This window comes from Manacus vitellinus, unplaced genomic scaffold (genome assembly GCF_001715985.3).
Source record: "Manacus vitellinus isolate BGI_N305 unplaced genomic scaffold, ASM171598v3 scaffold_4_pilon, whole genome shotgun sequence".
Classification (NCBI taxonomy): Eukaryota; Metazoa; Chordata; class Aves; order Passeriformes; family Pipridae; genus Manacus; species Manacus vitellinus.
The window spans coordinates 6604311-6623123 of record NW_021940604.1 but is presented as its reverse complement, the minus strand read 5'-3'; the positions used below and the strand labels follow the sequence as shown (position 1 = coordinate 6623123).

The window sequence follows — 18813 nt, the reverse complement described above, 5'->3', positions numbered from 1 at the left end:
AAAAACAACCCAACAAAAAAACCCACATCAAACATAGCAACAAAAAACTTGCACAATTTATACTCACAGACACTGAAAGCAGCCAGAATGCTGCACAATTCTCATTATAATTTAGGATTTCCTTTAGTTTTAAGATGTGCCTTGAATTATAGACATCAAAACCAACAATAACAACAAAAAACCAAACCAACCAGAGAAAAATCAAGACAGAAATGACTGCTGAGTTCAGAAGGACACTTACGCCCTGTACACCTCTTCCAGTGCTCTTGTCCCACGGTCAGCAGCTCTTTAACTCCATCATCCATTGCTTTGGTGAACCTACCCACTGCATCACATTTCTGTTCTCTGTGGCATTTTAAAAAAGCAGAAACAAAAACCAGTTTAATAGATGCATAATGCTAACTTTAAACACAATACTGAAATGTTTAGTAGTGCCAACTAGGTCTTAAAAACATATCGGAGAAATAAATAAATTCCTTCAAATCTCTGCCATTTCACTGAGTTCAGAATTCCCCTCCTTAGATAGAGGCATTGTTCATTTTGTTTTTCACCCTCTGCTAGAGACAAGGTACTGGACTATCATTCCTGTTATGGTTAGGCACCTTCCAAAAAAAAAAAAAAAAAAAAAAAAAGTTGCTGCCTAAATACCCAAATATCCTCCCCAAAGAGATCAAATCATAACAGAACAGCAAAATCTGATCTGAGGATGATGCATGCCTAGAGCACTTAACAATTAAATATAAGGACCCCACATTGGTGGGATTTACATGTTAGAGTAACAGAAGTAGTAAAATTCTTACAACAATGAAAAAACATTAAGAAAGTAACTGTTCCAGATGTTTTACTGAAAGTCTAATATAGGTGAATAAAAGTAATGTAGCAGTTTTCCTAGGGAAACATATAAGCATAGTTTCATATTATATTGACAATACCATTGTGCTGAGTTGTATTATAGGGAGCACAAAAAAAAAAATCAGTGATGCTCTAAAGAGAATTCTGAACTAGTACGTGCCTTTTTACTCTTCTTTAGGCATGTTTTCATGCAGCTATCAAAGTTTTCCATTAACACAGCTCTGTGTACACAGTAACGATCTGTGAACTCTACAGAAGAAAACTAAGCATTTATAATTTTCACTGATAATTATTTAAACTGCATCAGATCTTACAAATACTCTCAGCCAAATGCAGCATGAGACAGCTTTCATAGCAAGGTGACACTGAGCAACTCCCTAGAGCCTCGGCAGCAGCTCCAGCTGTGGCCCAACCAACTAAGAGGCTCTCACCTCCCCACCAGCACTTCCTTCCTCAGCTGGAAACCCTACACAAAGAGTTATTTGCACAGAAACAGCACCTGGGCTTTCCAAGAGACTCTTGTTTTACTCCCCTTATCCCAGTAGCAAAACATCTTTTAATTTTCTGTACTTCATACTTTATGGTATCATGATCACAGAAAGAGCTCATGAACCAGCACAGGATTATCACCCTTCAATCAAAACCAGGATGACACAGGACTGTCAAAGTATTAACAGAATTGTTTCAGTAAATAGTATCTTTGCACTGAAGAACCTAAGAATTATTGGACAAGACGGTTTGTCCACTTATAGGAGTAATGGCTTTCAACTGCATTCATACACTTTTAAGAGCACTCCCAGGCACTAGAACATGTGGACATCTGAGACGTTACAGCCACCCCTGCAATTGCTTGGAAATAGGTCTTCAGAACCAATCCAGGCTGCTAGCCCCAGCCAGGAACCCACACCCTCTGGTGAGCATTCCCCACAGGCTGCTTGTCTCCCCTCCATATTTGAGGACAAACTGTTTAGCAGACCATATGCTGGTCGCTCTCTGCCAGGGTTCTGTATGTAGTACATACTCTCTCCTAAACCCTATGCATGAAATCTTCCTTCTCGTTCACCCCTTCAGCTTTTATGCCACTGGGATATACATAAACCACATCACTTAGGAAAAGTAGTCAAGTTTGAAATCCTCATGTTCAAAGTGGAAGTGACCTAAAAATGTCCATGTTTTTAACTAGTGCAGATCTGCTACCACACAGCTATTATACCTGTCTTAATATGCACTGAGTTACTTGGATAAAGCCTATGCTGCGATATTTCCAGTTGTAGGTACATTACTGCTTTGCTACTATAAAAACTTCTATCTAATTTATCGACACAAAGTTTCTGTGTTCTACAACAGCAAGCAATGCGTGTCATGCATACTACAGATCTTATAAGAAAAATTATTAAGCCTAAAGGAGAGAAATAAAGGCTGCAGAATAAATCCGATCTTTCGCACTATGAAACCCGAAGGTCTATCACCAAGAGAACTATACATTAAGAAGTGTACAACATATACATATATAAAATAAATATATCCATTTGAACTTCCAGAAGGATATCTCAAAAAATTTATTAACCCATTTAAAATGAAATTTGGTAATTTAAATCACTTTTAATTTTTAATAGCTTTCCATGGATTACAGATATTAGAATCATACTGTGAGTGCAATATATACAACTATTTTACAGAAACACTGTTTTCCTTATTGGTCCACCTACAGTTATCCTAAGCTACTTGGTAAGTCTAGCACTTTTTTCTATTGTTGGAGGATTAGAGATCAAAATATTCTTCCATGGCAATATAAAACATAACTCCATAGGATATGATAGTACTCTATTCCATCAACTAGGTTTACATAAATTGTTTTAGGTTTAGTATTCTGACACTGAAGTCAAAGAGACATCACACGGAGTTCCACCAAGCTTAGGAGGGCTTGATATGAAAATCTCATATTTAAACAATTTTTCAGCTCTGCCTTGATGAATATCTCTTCAAATCCATGGATATGTGTGCACACTTACTATTTGAGTTTTGTACTAGCTCAGTATCAGTTGTATACCCAGATACATAATGCCCATGCAAAAATAAACCACCTTACATTTCTACCATATCCAAGTCAGGAGCTTCTGGTTCCATTGTAGAAAAGATCAGGACTCCTACAGTTTCATCTTTTTCTGCCTTCCGCTTTCCAGTTTTCCACTCCTTAAGAAAAAAAAAAAAAAAAAGAGACAAAAGAGGTTTTTAAGACCAGATTGGATAATTTACTCTTTCAGCAAGATCTATGTGTATTTAGAAGTGTGATTATTTTGAGGAGAAAGAAGCAGAGTTTTCCTGTTTATTTCCTCATTTATAACAGAGTTGGAGCTCAACCATAAAGAAACCGTTATTTACTGAAGGTTTATTTACTTTATTTATTATTTAGTGAACATATTAAAACCTCTTTCTCAAAAAAAGTATAAAATAAAATATGTGTATGTGTAATAAAAAAAATGGCTGTTTATATCAGACTGCAGCGTAATGCTTTGACAACCCATTTCAGTGAAAAATTGTGGGTTTGAGGGAGGGTTTTTTTTTAGATACCATATAGGATCAGACACAACCTAGATCTACTATGAAGTAGCTTTTGTTAGCAGAGCAGTAACACTCAGAGGATCACAGTGATTAGTAAATCCAGCAGAGACAGAGCAAGGCAACAGTCAAAAGAGTATGTATTATTCTGTCCTCTGATGGAGGACACAAACTGTCCCTTAAAAGACTGGCAATAAAGCTACTTTGAAGAGCACAACTCTGTTGGAATGGTATATAGCATTTCACATGAGCAACTTCATGCCTTGTTTTGATCACTCAGCTGAGTTAGGAAATGCAGCAGTTTCCAGCCTGTCACTACTGCCCACAGGGACAGTATGAGGCAAACACGGCAACTACAGAGCTGAACTCTTGGTTTGAAGGGAAATTTGAGGGGGACAGCAGTGCCTCAGTCTGTGTATGAACTTTTTTATCTCCCACCTTCTCATCTCGGAAATTGAGGAATTGCTGGAAAACTTCACTTTCTGAGACAACAGGATGGCGACACATTCTCGTCATCCAAGCTTGCAGTCTCTCCATACGCATTTTGATAAATTCTTCTTCAAAGCGCCCTGTTATATATTGAACAATAATTATTACATTTCTACTCTAGCACCCTCAATTTTTTTTCTTTAATTTAAACTGAAACAGAACCTGTAATTCATCTGGTGAGTTATTAACCATTTAATGACTCAGAACTTACAAGAAGGAAATACTGCTGACAAATCAGAACAACCTTAAATTACAGTATAGTCATTACTGACCAAGAGTCCTCCTTTTTAAGACTGCCATGAAATATAAAAAAAACATAACATCCACCCACAATTCAAATACACTTTTGGGTAAAAAAACCCAATAAACTTTTGGATGGAAAAATTAGGTATTCAGATGACCAAGAGAGAAACTAGCCACAGTCTTGGAATGCAGATATTTTTTCTGATACAGTCTGGTAAACTTATGGTCAATGTCAGGCTCAAACATTGAAGAAAAAGGAGCTAATTACTTTACAAGTTGTCATGTACTAGCTACAAAGCACTGAAATTAGACTGTTAAAATCAAATCACAGATTTAAAAAAGCAGCACGTCCTAAAAATATATTTCCATATAGGTAAATTGGGGAAAAAGTAAAAAAATCTCAATAAATCATATGCATAAACTGTCTACATACATGTGAGTGTGTAACTGAGTTTTTTGTAAAGATATTTTTAACACAAACTAAAAAAGTAACCAGTTTTTTAAAAACCAGTAGTGCATCATCACTGTGTATTTGTAAGAACCTTTTAGTTTTAACAAAAACTGTCTTCTTGAGAGAATCCTTTATAATTTTAAAAAATGCATGACATCAGACTTCTAAAGCATACAGTGAATAGGATGTATTTGAAAGGAATGAGAGAATCCTCCAGCACCCAACTCTTCTAATTTCCATAGCAGCACAGATGACAAGCCTTGAACGCATGTACTCTTTCAATATAATTCTACTTTATAGTTACTATGGCAGCAGTTCTACAAGGGTGAGTTGTTTGTGGTTTGGTTTTATTTATTTATTTATATTTATTGCAAATATGGAAACTAGCAACACTAGCAAATAAAGAACACAACTAATGAAAAATGAACTTTGGGTATGGGTCCTTTTCCTGCAAACTAGCAAAAAAAAAAATAATCATTATATACCCTTCAGTAATACTTTATTTCATCTTTAACCTATACAGAAATCTCCACAGCATTTGTGCAAGGAATGCAAAGCAACAGAACAGTAACATTTGGAAATTACATGCTGGTCATTCAGTATATCAGCAGCAGCAAAAATAGGACCCTAACAAAGTCAGTCTGTAAAGAGTCTTGTTTCCTCAAGACCAACAGACAGAAATACTTCTCTAGACAATCTTTGGAAAGAAGCCTCCTAAACATAGTGAAAGATAAGCACCATTTTCCCCCAGAGTATCCCTGTAGTATTTCAAAAAAAGAGACATGCTTTTCTTTTCATTTTTAGCGCGAGGGAAGTTACTCTCTCCCACGGACTCCAGAAGACAGAAATCCACAGGCAACATTTAACTGTGATGCCAAACTCTTGAGTCTCTTAAGTTACAGTAACAACAAAATCTAGAGACCCCATCAGGTCTTCTGGTTTCCTTTTAGTCCACATGCACATGTTTAAATAAAAATGCTGGTCAATTCTAAACACGAGGCTAAGGGGAAGAAGTCACTTCCTCACTTTTCAGTTTCCTCGGCATTTATCCCAGCAACTTCATCAATGCTTAGCTTTCTTCAAATACAGCAGAGCTGCTGCATTTTCAGTGATGCCCACAGCCACGTGGTTGGCAACATGCCGGCACTTGTATGTTTGTTTTTGGCTGGTTGTCTTACAGACTGTATAAAAACTCTTACCAGAAAACATACAAGAGGAAATAGGCAAAAGTAATGCAATTCCATCCTATACAGGTGTCCATTCTTTTCTTGCATTCTAGAATGTCCTTCTAGAAAGTAAGCCAGAGACTTCTGAAAATCATAGGCATTGCCATATTCTATTGCAATGACTGAACTTCTGTGCATTTAAAGGGTCCAATCCCACTTTTCTTGAAATCAGAACAAAGGATTTCCAGAAGCTTCAGAGAGTTTGGTCAAGCTGAACTGACATCAAACCAGAGCAGAATGCTATACAAATGAAAGATGCTTTCTAAATCAAGTGTGAAATCAAGCAAGAGGAGAAACACTGCAACATTTCACTTCTGAGTGAAAAAGCCAGTTTGTGTGGGGATGCTCCCTCTCTTCTGGGAGCTTTGCTTCAAAGCTCTGACAATGTAACATATGTGCAATCAAATGTAAAAGAAAAAAACCCAAACAAAATAAAACACAATGTACCCCTTCCCCTCCCTAAAATAAAAAAAGACCAAAAAACCCCACTTAAAAACATTTGTCCAGACAATCAGCAAATATGCAGCATAAATAGTTATCTCTTCTCTCCAATAATAAATATTATCTTATGTAGTAATTAGGGAGAGTTGTTTTGTTTTGCTTTTAATTACCATTTTTTTTTAATCGCTGGACTAGATAATTAAACCTGACTTCTGAAATTATTCTCTTAGTACTGATCTTTTATGATCAATTGGCCATAACAATTCATCGTAAATTTTGAATGATGAAAGGTTGGGGTTTTGGACACCTTCTTTAAAAGTAATGGGAAAAACAAACAGTAAGAAATAACTGAACCTTAAAAAAAGTGATCTCCTTATTTCCCATTCCATGAATTCACAACCATGAGTATTACCTGTTACTTGCTTGTCTGGAAGAGAAGGGATTGGAATGGCTAATCCAAATTTAACCAGGAGCCGCTCATACAACCAGTCAAAGTGCTTGTATCTGTGGTTGACAGACCGATTAGTGTTCTGTAAGAGAAACACAGCTCTGAACTTTGACAGACATCTACAGATGGTGACATGAAACATGACCAGAATGGTAACTACATGGAATGTAAATACAATTTATGATTTAGAGCCTTATTACAGATGAACTTGAAATGCTAGAACAAAGCACTACTCTTTGTGGAAAAAAAGTATGACAACTACCACTTACTCTTATGATGGTCTTACCAAGTCACACAAACTATTATTTATGTGTAAAAATGACACATTTGCAAGACAATAGATCCTGTTTCAGATACACTTACAGTGCAGGTCAGCTGGTATTCAATGTAGCTCTTGAGACCATACATTTTAGAACCTTTTTTGGGATCTGCCACCACACAGTCAAATGTAGAGGTAGGATACACCCACATAGGGCCATAATCACCAATCTGTAAGAAATAGCAAATATTATCTTTAAATATATCATATTGTACAAGCTGCAAACAAGGAGACAAATATCTTCTCTCTTCATTTGACAGTTGCCATTGATTTCAGTGAGAGAGAGAGTCTGGAAATAGAGGGGTTTCTTGCAACCAGGGATGATTGACCATAGTTGAGTTTATCTTGCAAAAATTTCCCAAATAGCAAAGGAGTGATGAATTCCAGGGCTATTTCAACCACATTTCACAAAACAGCATATATCCAGAAGAGTTTGTTTTTTAGATCAGAAAACGACCTGACCATAGTATTGAAAATAATAAACACCATCATCATTATCACACTTACCTGTTTTATTATGACAGTTCTATTTCTAATTATATGTTCAGTGTCAGTTTCTTCTGACCCAAATACATATAGCAACCCTGAGTCTAAAAGTTCAGTTGGAAAAAACAAATAAAAAACCTAGTCCCAAAACAAAGCACACCACCCACACAGAAAAATTACACACATGTCCCCAACTTACAATTATGGGAATTTTCTCTTTGGGTTTTGCTAGCTGCTTTGCCAACAGATACTGTTCCATTCCAGGTTTTGCAAATCCAGGAAATCTAACAATAAAATGAAGTGAAAAGTTTATTCCATATTATCTTTCATTTGACATATGCAGAATTACCAGCCATTATGGGAAAAAAAAAAAACCCTAAGTATTTCTCAGGTATAGAAAAGAATTAATGTGAATTATTTTAACAACCAACAATTTGCCCTGAAAAAAGCAGAAAACTTTTAGCTACTGACATGCAGCTTTTTCTTTTTTGTGTGTGTGTGTAATACGGGCCCCTTCTTCCAGAGCAAAGTGCTATTTGAGCTCTGCAGGCCATCAGAGCAAACATAATAGGAAGACACAGAGTAACATCTGTCACTCCCCTGCAGCCCACCGTCTCTGAAAATACACACACACACAGATGCTCATGCACCTGAGATTTCATATTATGACAAGTAAAACCTCTGAAAGAATGATAAACAGCAGATTTATCAACGAGTTATCTCAAATAATTTATCCACTGATTAGAAAGAAATCTGCACAAAAATCACTGTAATGTCCTTGAAGTCTTATAAAAAGCTTTATAAAAAGCAAATTGTAGTGCTCTTTCTAATTAGGAAGATAATTAGCCCTTGAAGTATTGCCAACCTACTGCCTGTTTGCAGAAACATGAGGAGTAAAATGGGACTTACTTCACAGACAAATAACACTCTTAAATAAGGCATTTTTGTGGGTTTATAAGTAGATGCCACAACGATGCAGAGTTACTCTTGCACATTGGACAAAAACCCCACTGATGAACAAAATTAACAAATAGTCATGAAGAGACAGTTGATATTAGTTACACACCCAAGGAACCATTATTCTAAGATTTTTTCCACTCTGCTTTTATCCACTTAGAGATTACTACACAGTAGCTCTAAGAGTAACAGTAGTTTTAGAAAACAAACATTAAGTTGTAACATAAAATAATGCTAGTATAGCCCTGACAAAGCTTGATGCTACTGGAAGATTTTTATATAATAATCAAACTTTCTGTGGCTGAGGAATCAACTTGGATGATACACAGTAGAGCAGAACCTTTTCCCACTGGAAACTCAAATTGCTCAGGAACTCTGGGGCAGCATCTCTGATCAGTCTCTACTGCATGGATAAGACATCCATCACCTTTCATTTTCATTAAGAACACAAACTGTCAAAGACAGTTACATTTTAGAGACCAGTAGGTCCAGAAGTTCAGACATTGTGAAAGGGTCCTTTGCTTGTATAACACCTTGAAAAATTATACAACTTTGTCATGTACTTTCAAACTTTCATGGATCTGTCGTGTCCTCTGATCACTCAGGGAGTATGCTGAACTACAAATCCATCTTCTCTTCTAACCCAAAACTGTAATATTTACATTGCATATTTCAAGAAGGTTGAATGTCACACATTTACACATCTTGACAAATTCCAGTCCTCTTCAATATATACACATTCCCCCTGCATTTTCAATTACTTGTTAAGTGGTAACTTCATAGCAGCTGCACGAGAATTTCCACGCTGGACCCCCCCAGCCTCTGATGCCTCAGTTTCCTTGTAACCAAGGTAAGACGGTGAAGCTGATTTTGGGTCATCCCAGTCATCATCCCAATCATCGTCATCAGCAGCTGCTGAAGTACAGGAGGGGGCAAGGGGATAGGGAAAAGGAGAAAGTTAAATAATTTCTCTTCATAAGAAGAACCAGGTACTTCAGCACTCAAATAAATAATCAATGAGGTAAATATATTAAGATCTAGTTCAGCCTTCTGTTTTATGATTCCTTCTCAATTAGCACTGTCCTCACCAAATACAACCTGCAAAGCAGTACACTAGAAATCCATTGAGGGAGAGCAAAAGGAAAAAGAAAATAAGAAAGAAAAGATGATGGTTTAAGATTAATTCAATGGGTTCCATACTCACAGAATCCAGGTTAGCATTCCCCAGTTATGGGTTCACCTCTTAATTTAGGCTTTTACTACAAAAAGTAGAGAAGCCTTCTGAAAGGTTAGTCACTTATTTAAATTAAGTATTTAAGAGACTACTTCTTCACAAGCCTGAGGGCAAATATTCAAGGATGTTTAAAAGTTCCAGTTATGCAAGATGAACTACATGCCTGAGAATAGATCATGTATGCACAACACTTTGGTTTGCCAGATTTCCATACAACTTTCATGTGTCTGTTTTGATCTGATTTTAAAAAAATGTATTTCATTTTCAAAAATACTATTATTTTAGTGTCCAGATTACCCATATGGCAATGTGCTACTAGGAAACTGGTTTCATTGTTTTTTTAATAAAGCATGTTCTGTAGTTATGAAAGATTAAATAATTCTTACCTCTACTGTCCACCTACTCTAATTTATTAAAAAAATAAGAGCATTATTAGCACACCTGGTCCTTGATAAGCCTGTGGATGACCAAATGCTGCTGCTGCCTCCCAGTTATTTGAAGCACTGTTTCTCTGGCCAGCTGCACTTTCAGGTTTCGTCGCCCAGCTGTCAATAGCATTTCCATTATCCCAGTTCCCAGACTTCCCAACATTCCAGCTGGACCAAGGATCATTGGCAATGCTTGCCTACATCGTATAAAGACAAAAGTAAAGAAGCAATTGCTGAAGAAATGAGCAAAAACCGTGTACTTTCCTCTTGAAGTCTTTGATCTCCTGCTAATAGGCTATGAGTTTGCATTTAGCACTTCACTTGTTGATTTAGGAGCAGCTGTCAAATCTTATGTTTCCAGCTACACAACTTTTACATGCAGCAAGCACCTGGAAAAACTGACCAGCTTTTCATCAATGTAACACCAATACATACTAAAAAGAGTGTTTCTCCTCAGGGAAATTACCCTGTCTTTTGCAACAGTGTTAGGAAGCAATCTCACATGGTAATTATTTTACTCTGACACCATAAGTATGGTGCATGTGAACTATTAATTACCTAAAGCCATGGACTAATTAGAACATTTAAAACAGGAACTCGGAAGTCAAGGATTAGGTTTTTGCAAATACTTATTTTATCAAACTCAGATTATTTGCTTTTACTAAAAGCAAATCATAAACTGCCCACCCACATCATTACTATTGATATGACAATTAGGGAGTTAAGGCCAGCAATCTGCTGAGCTACCCTGTCAGAGCTTAACTCATTCACAGTGAAGATGAGAAAATGAAACAAGCATCTGCCAGGGAACAGTCTGGCATCTCCCTGGAGACCTACTCTCTCAGCATAAGCTTGTGGTGAAGGTAATCACATATACCCTTCTGCTGATGCTGTTGTGGAGGTGGAAACCTCAGTGAAAGAGTGTAGAGCACACATGCCTCTAACTACTGCATCAATTTGTCAAGTTCATCTGCCAGTTAATCCTGCTCAGCTCCTTGATTTTAACACTACACTTTGAAAAAACATTGACTAGTTAAGTGCAGTCTGCTTCAGACACTTAGTACAGAGACTTGCTGGCAGAAAGAAAAGATTGCACACATATCAAAACCCGCATACCCAAAATGTAAGAGGAAGAAAGAGGAGAAGGGAAAAGAAGGCAAACAAAGCCAAGAAGGCTTGTCTTGTTCAGCAGAGAGAAACTGGGTTTTGTAAAAGGAAGACTCAAATCCTAAAGAAGTTAGTGCATTATTTTTATCATGAAGCAGCATATCAAAGAAGAGATGCCTAATATAAATTAATTGCTACTAGACTATAACATTTACATGTATCTCAGAACATTTGCGGGAACAGAAAATTTAATAGAACTCCCACTAAAAGCCAAATTACTATCTGCAAAAATATTGGATAACTTTTTCTTACAGAAAAAAGGTACAGCTACTCCACATCCCATTTTTCTCCACTAAACATTCTCTTCTCTCATTTCAGCTTTGATATACTACTTAGGAATAAGAACTCTCACTTCAGTTTTTCAGATTTCACAGACACTATCTAACCTTAAAGACTTGAAAATTATGCTGGTATCATATAACACCTGTCCTTTAGGTTCACAGTCCCCAGGATCTGGAAATAAAGACCAAGCCCCTGGGGAAAAAAATCACCATTCAGAAAACTCATAAGAGACAGTCGATCTCTAGGAACTGACGGAGAGAGACAGATTATGTGGACAGTTTCTATATTGACAGTTTGGGGACTTTTTTTTTTTTAAGGATGAAACTGATGCAAGAACACTACCCTGTAGTGGAGCAATATCATTGAGGTCTACCTAATTCTTGGATAGCTGATACACAGTGCTACTCTCAGCAAATTACAAACAAGTTGCTGGTAGCTTATACCAGTCTGCTCTCTTCCTGTGATGTTCACCTGACATGAGTTTATGTAAAGTGAAATAACCATACATGGCATTAGTTAGAGTGCACTATCTTTGCTAAATGAAAACACATACACTGGGGCCCAACCACACGGAAAAGCATGCTTGCTTCTAACATAACTTACAGTACCTAGAAAAGAATAGTTTGCATAATATTAATTTGCCTATACTTCCACAATATATGGTGTGCTGATTACCAGCAAATCAAAGCCCAGAAGTGGGATGATTGCCAGAAGAATGAGTAAAGTTTTCCTCTTCTCTGTAGTAGTTCATGTGAAATCTGGTACATGAGTAGGCAGCAAAGAAACCTTAAAATCTGCTGTGAAACAAGGGGGAGGCAATAATATTAACACTGGGTACACTACTAAAGAATGACTGTCAAGAGCAATCATCAAACTTGCAGATAGTTGCTGATATACAGTAGATTCTGTACAGCAACGGGAATTGTATTACTTAAATTGCACTCTCAGATGTCTTAGCTCTGTGTACCTATATGGAAGCACTATTCAAATCAGAAAATTTTACTTCTGAGGTGTCCAAGAAAGCTCTGGGATAAGCTCTTGCCCTTAGGTGTATTGCCCACAAGCTATAAAAGGGGTGGAATAGGCTACTCCCCCTCAGTTCCTTTCAGCCAAAGGGTCTACATCTCTTTCTGAGGCACTGGGGACGAGCGCAAGAGGTGGGTTAGGAATCTCTATATACAGACAACAATTTTCAAAGAGCAGGACTCCTTTCAACTTTCTTGAGATCTTTGCCTACACACTGTGGACACTCCTAACTGGTAGTCAACAATCAGTAAACATGGAGAAGGGTTCAGGAATCAGGCTTGTCATCCTCAAGGTTCTAGGGCATCATGGAGGACCAAATAAAGACACATCAATTATTAAAAGGGTAATCTCAGCTCCAGTCAGCAGTTCTGTGGATTTCAGCAGCTGACAAATGCTATACAAGAAGGCACTGGCATGGCCTGGCTCTGGTTGAATACCCTAATTGAACCAGCAAGTATTTTGCAAGTGATTAAATTACATGTTCTTACACCTTTAGTTTTCCATAACTGAAATTGCCAACCCTCTGATCTCTTCTTAGTCATCACAAAAAATGTGAACAGTCCTTGCAAGAAACTGATATTTAGTCAATATTATTTGATACAACACACCTAATATCCAAGTATGCAAGCAATCTCAAATGCAAGCACACACACAAAAAAAAATGCCGTACCACACAACTAAGAAACTAATCATCCTTCAAATTAAGCATTGCATCTCTTCGCTCCCAAAGGTAACATGAAACAAGTACATTGAGATCAAATTCAAGGACGAACCCCTAAAAGGCAGCTGATTTTCCTTTTTGAAGGTACTATGAACTTGCTCTCTTCTACTGTTCTAGGAGAAAAAACAAGACAGAAAGACTATATGGGGAACGGACAACAGAGGGAACCATTACTGAATATTTTAAGAGTCTTCCACCAAGGGCAGATTCAAAACCACTACAGAAGCAGATCGTTACTGGCAGGGGGCTAGGAGATGGGAAGAGAAATCTATATCTAATAATAGTTGAATGAGAAAAAATTCCACCAAACAGAAAAATACTCAGCTTGGGAGTGGAATATCAGTATCTTTACCAAATAAATCATTAATTAAATCGGAACAGTGACATATTTGCTACTTTCCAGAGAATCCAAAGCTATAGACAGTAAAACTAAGGTAAAGCACTGAGGTGTCCCTCTGCCCTGGCTAAAAATCTTTATTTGATCTCATAGCCAACTAAGTTGTTCCTGGCAGACTCCTTCCTCATATTAATGCATGCTCCTGAGAGACAAATCATCCATTCTACCCCTGAGGGACAAAAGCCAAAACAAAAACAATGCTCAGATGCTAAAACTAATTTAAGTAACTAAAAATACCTAGGTAACTGTGCCATCAAAAATAATGACCTCCAACTGTAAGAAATACACCTTGAAATCTACTCTGAGAGACAGAAGCCATGCTGAAGCAGTGAATAGAGAAAGTAAGTCTGATCAGATCAAGGGAAGTTCAGGACAGTCAAAGCTGCAATGTGAAGTGTTATGCTCTTGAAGGAGGGTTTTAAAGAGACAGACAGTACAGAGCAGTGGCAGAAAACACAAGAGAAGTCATGGTGGCTCAGCAGAATAGCTCACAGGAATGAACATACTTCTCCAGTTTTATAGCTGCCTTAGTTACCTGCATGGAAACAAAGCCTTAGGCATACTCAGACATTACACTAAACTTCAGATCTTTGGCTAACAATCTCTGACAGATACATTTAAAAAAAAAGTAAGTGAATTCATAGATAGTCACCCTAAAAATCAAGTGTTTTGCTCCAGGAAAAAAGACAGAGGGTTGAAAGCCTATATTAGCAGATAAGTGAAGTAGCTGCCATACCCATGATATTTTATGGCTAAGCTTTCTTAAAGGTAAATCATAACCTTAGCATTGTGGTGCAGGACATTTTTTTCAATTCTGAAGGAAGGTCCTCTTTCCTATAGTACAACTTAAAAACTTACGCATCCTTAAAGAAATGCTCTAGGAAAAGCAAAAATGGAGATGGGCTAGATTTTAGAGGATAATCAACCTTAAAGAATCATACTAGAATGTTCCTGTGGATAAATACATGAAAGCAACACAGGAGAGGACCTCCAGAAGCAGCTGACAAGGAGGCAGTGGCAATGCTGTCCTAGGAATCTATTTGTTCCTCAGCCACTCCTGTCACCCTATCAACTCCTGATTCAGCTCAAAAAAAAAATCCATATTTGAAGTACAAAATGTTCTTTTAGAAAAATACCTAATTTAGACTTGAGAAAATAATATTCAGTGATGGGACAAGGGGAGGCAAAACACATTGTCACCCTCACCGGCTAAAGGAAATGCCTTTTTTTTTTTAAATTAAAGTCTGCTTAGTTTCAAATTTCAGACACTAAAAATCCTATACACATTTATTCAGTGGAGCTCCCTCAAGCTTATTTTTTTGTTACTCTAAATGGCAATCAAATCACTTCTTTATATCCTTGTCTTCTCTTGAGCTGATTTCAATCCCTAATGGCTCCTTCTTGAAACACAGATGAGAAATTTCAGACAGTTTTTCAAGTACCAATCACAGCAATGCCAGAAAGAGAAGAAAGGCTCCCTGTTTCTCTCTGATGTTCTCTAGACATCCCAGGATCAGGCTACCAAAATTAAATAAGGCTTTATCCTTCCTTTTTTTGGGAAAAGCACTCCCTATTTCTGTTTGGAAACAGAGGACAGGGGTTACCCTTGTTGCCTTCTTTTTGGAGGAGGAGAAGTTGGAGAGTATTATTGGCTAAGGTTTTTTAGCTTACCACTTTCAATTGCAAATGCCCATGATTCCACTTTAAAATAAGTGCTCAGTGAACAATAAAAATTAAAATCAGGAAGGAAACTATATACTGCAGTAAGCCCCCTGCTGAGCTGAAGGGGATTGTGCAACACATGCGTGCCATCTGCCACTGTGAGTGTGCAAGCAAGCAGAAATGTTCATAGGAGGGCTGACAAGATTGTCAGCATTATCAAGTTAAAACATTCTTTATATAGTCAGTGACAAACTGCTAGATCACAAGTTATGATCTCATGAAATAAGAAGTCAAATGAAAAAAAAAAGGGTAATGCAGGGTCCTGCAGAAAAATAACTGGATACCAGTACAGGCTGGGGGTTGACCTGCTGGAAAGCAGCTCTGTGGAGAGGGACCTGAGGGTCCTCTTGGTGGACAACAAGTTGTCTCAGTTATGAGGAAAGGCTGAGGGAGCTGGGCCTGTTCAGCCCTGAGAAGAGACAATGGAGAGGGGACCTCATCAATGCCTGTAAGTATCTGAAAGGAGGAGTGTCAGGAGGATGGAGCCAGGCTCTTCTCAGTGATGCCAAGCAATAGGACAAGAGGCAACGGGCAGGAACTGATGCACAAGAAGTTGCATCTAAGCATGCAAAAGAAATTTGTTACTGCTCAGGTGACTGAGCACAGGAACAGGTTGCCCTGAGAGGCTGTGGAGTCTCTCTCACTGGAGGTATTCAAGAACCATCTAGATACAATCCTGTGCTATGTGCTCTAGGATGACCCTGCTTGAGCAGGGAGGTTGGACCAGATGACCCACTGTGGTCCCTTCCAAACTGCCCCATTCTGTGATTCTGTGAATCATACAAGAAAAAAAAGCATGCCAACACTCTAATTTGTGGAAAACTATTTCAACAATCAGATTTTGCCTCAGGGTATGGTGCAGTTGAAGATGGGGAGTGATCACAGTACTACAGCAGTTTAACAGCTTCCTGCCTGAGCCTTTGCATTTCACTGGGTCATCCACAAAAAAGCTCAAGACAATTCTATAATTGGAATTGGTACAATCACTGTCACGTGTTGGATGGTTATTTTTAAATATGTGAATGTGATTCATTTCAAAGCAAGCAAGCCACTATTTGCAATACTGTAGAGAAGCCATTGCCTTGTACTTAAACAAGAATTGGTCACAAATTCCTGTTACAGGTCTGAATGCAATATTGTGATTGAGATGAGGGAGGGGGAAAAATTGCTTTCAAATTACACATTTCAATAGAGGATGTTACGCTGTCATTATCTGTAACAGGAACTAGAAGTTATGATTGTAATTGTAACTCTCATAGTTAACCTACCCACATATTTTTAAAGATAATTTAACATACTGGTTTAACAAGATAAACTGGACTAAACCAAATACAAGTGAGTTACATTTCCCATGGTGATACTTCTACTTTACTACACACACAGAATCGTCAGAGAATGGAAATGCTGTTAAAGGAATGCAATAACATACATTTCAAAATTTGCACGAAAGAACAGTGCACTCTTAATAGCAGTGCTGTGTCTATTTTCTTCAGTCTTAGCATTTATCGCTACTCGTAGCAGTTCCAGGAAGGGGAGAGGGGAGGGGGTGTTACAGTATGCAAATTTAACAATGTCAATTTGCCTTTTCAGCACTAAGTTGCAAAAAATGAAAAAAATATGAGGTAAAATTATGGGAATAGCTTCCTTAGTGTTCTCCTTATGCATGTTCAACAACTTGAGTCTACACACCAGGTAACTTCAGTTGCCTCAACTCCTGCACATCAAATTATGTGCTTCCACTACTATTTATTCATCCTGTCTGTACATAAGTCCCACAGTTTTCTGAAGGAAAAGGGTTTCCTACACATAGGAGTGCATTTATCTTATTTTTCTTCCGAGAGAGAAACTATTCCCAGTGATTTCACACTTACAACTGGATAAAACAAAACAAACATGAGAGGTTTCTGTTAGTTGCTTCCTGTATCTACTCACGGGGCCTTATTGCTCTGCCCACAACATAACTAAGAACACAAAACGTGGATTCTCTAAGGTCAACAGCAATTAACTGAAAAATCTGCAATTCACAAAACCATGAACTCTCAGGATACTTATTTTATCCTGAACTATGAAGAGCTGTACAGCCATCTTCATACAGAAACAAACCTAGTGGTGATTAGAGAATCAGTATCAAGAAAAGGGAACAAACTCCTCTAGAAACGCAACTTAGAGTTAGCTACATGAACTATTTTTGAATCTTAAAATATAGGGAAGCCACATCTACAGCTCTTACGTCAACATAGCTGATGATCCACTTCCACCCTGAAACAGAGAGGCAGTACTCCAATCTATTTTCGTGTATAAGTTTTTAATACTAGCTTTCTATTCTGCAGAGAGGGGGAAAAAAAAGGAAAAAGAAGGGCTAGACTGAGCCCTAGAGGGAAGGGAGGAGAAACTATACAAACTAAAATATACAATATATTAAAATTTATAGTATTTCTATCCTATGTTCAAACCTGTATGTTACATATATTGTAAACAGCCAAACTACATTATGGCTAATTATACATACAGTCTGCTTACAGACCACTAATGAGATTACTGTACAGATAGCATTTTAACTTCTTAATAAGAAGAACTAGCTTGGGCCAATATGACTGTAGCAAAATCTAAATAAATCAGATAAACACTACTGTTAAAACAGAAAGCTGATACTTGTTCACAGTTTTTAAAGCATTTTAAGTTAGATAAATTAAAAACCACCACAAGTTGTGGTACAGAATGGGGAGAGAGATAATTGCTGTTAAAACAGCAGCTTCTGAACTTGCAACATGAGCAAAATAAATGCAAGTACATCTATGACTTGAGAAGATGTACCAGTCTTGACCACAACAAAAAAACCCCAAACCAACCCAGTTGGAGGAGACAATTCAGAATGAATTTTACATTAATGATTGTATTTCCATACATAGTAAAATTATGAAGTATTCAAATGCCACCAAGCTAATAACCTCTTGGTCAACTGCAATGAGAAGCACTGTGCAAAAGTGTGGATATCCATTATTGCTACTGCCCCTGGAAGAAACTTGGCATCAAAGAAATACTACAAGAGAAAAAACCTCCATTCATTTTTTGTCAAAAACAAGAACTTTTGTACTCAGTGTATTTTTCAGATTCATTTGGTTTAACCTGACAAAATTTATATTTATTTCAGTGCCATTATTGCCAGTCTTATTCCAATACCAGAAAAGTTTACAGGTAAATTACTTTACTATTTATATGCAATTCTAAAAAACAGAAAAAACATAGTGCTGATATACTTACTCACTGGCTGTTCCAGATGACAGTCTAAAATTAGCACCCTGCATTGCCACTCAGAGGAACAGTGGACTGACAGAGAGGAAAGATTTCTCATTCCCTCTGCTTCC

The 18813-nt window shown here is 37.5% G+C and overlaps 1 protein-coding gene across 1 annotated transcript in view; it reads right to left on the bottom strand.

The window, feature by feature from the left end:
• Positions 1 to 18813, bottom strand: part of SNX9 (sorting nexin 9) — a 42854-nt gene that overhangs the window by 15778 nt on the left and 8263 nt on the right. Inside the window, exons 4-11 of the mRNA XM_008932331.3 lie at positions 10147 to 10330; positions 9233 to 9386; positions 7714 to 7798; positions 7073 to 7198; positions 6674 to 6791; positions 3850 to 3980; positions 2942 to 3045; positions 242 to 345 (exon numbers count right to left, since the gene is read on the bottom strand). Coding sequence (XP_008930579.1) covers positions 242 to 345; positions 2942 to 3045; positions 3850 to 3980; positions 6674 to 6791; positions 7073 to 7198; positions 7714 to 7798; positions 9233 to 9386; positions 10147 to 10330 — 1006 coding nt within the window. The remainder of the gene's footprint in view (positions 1 to 241; positions 346 to 2941; positions 3046 to 3849; positions 3981 to 6673; positions 6792 to 7072; positions 7199 to 7713; positions 7799 to 9232; positions 9387 to 10146; positions 10331 to 18813) is intronic.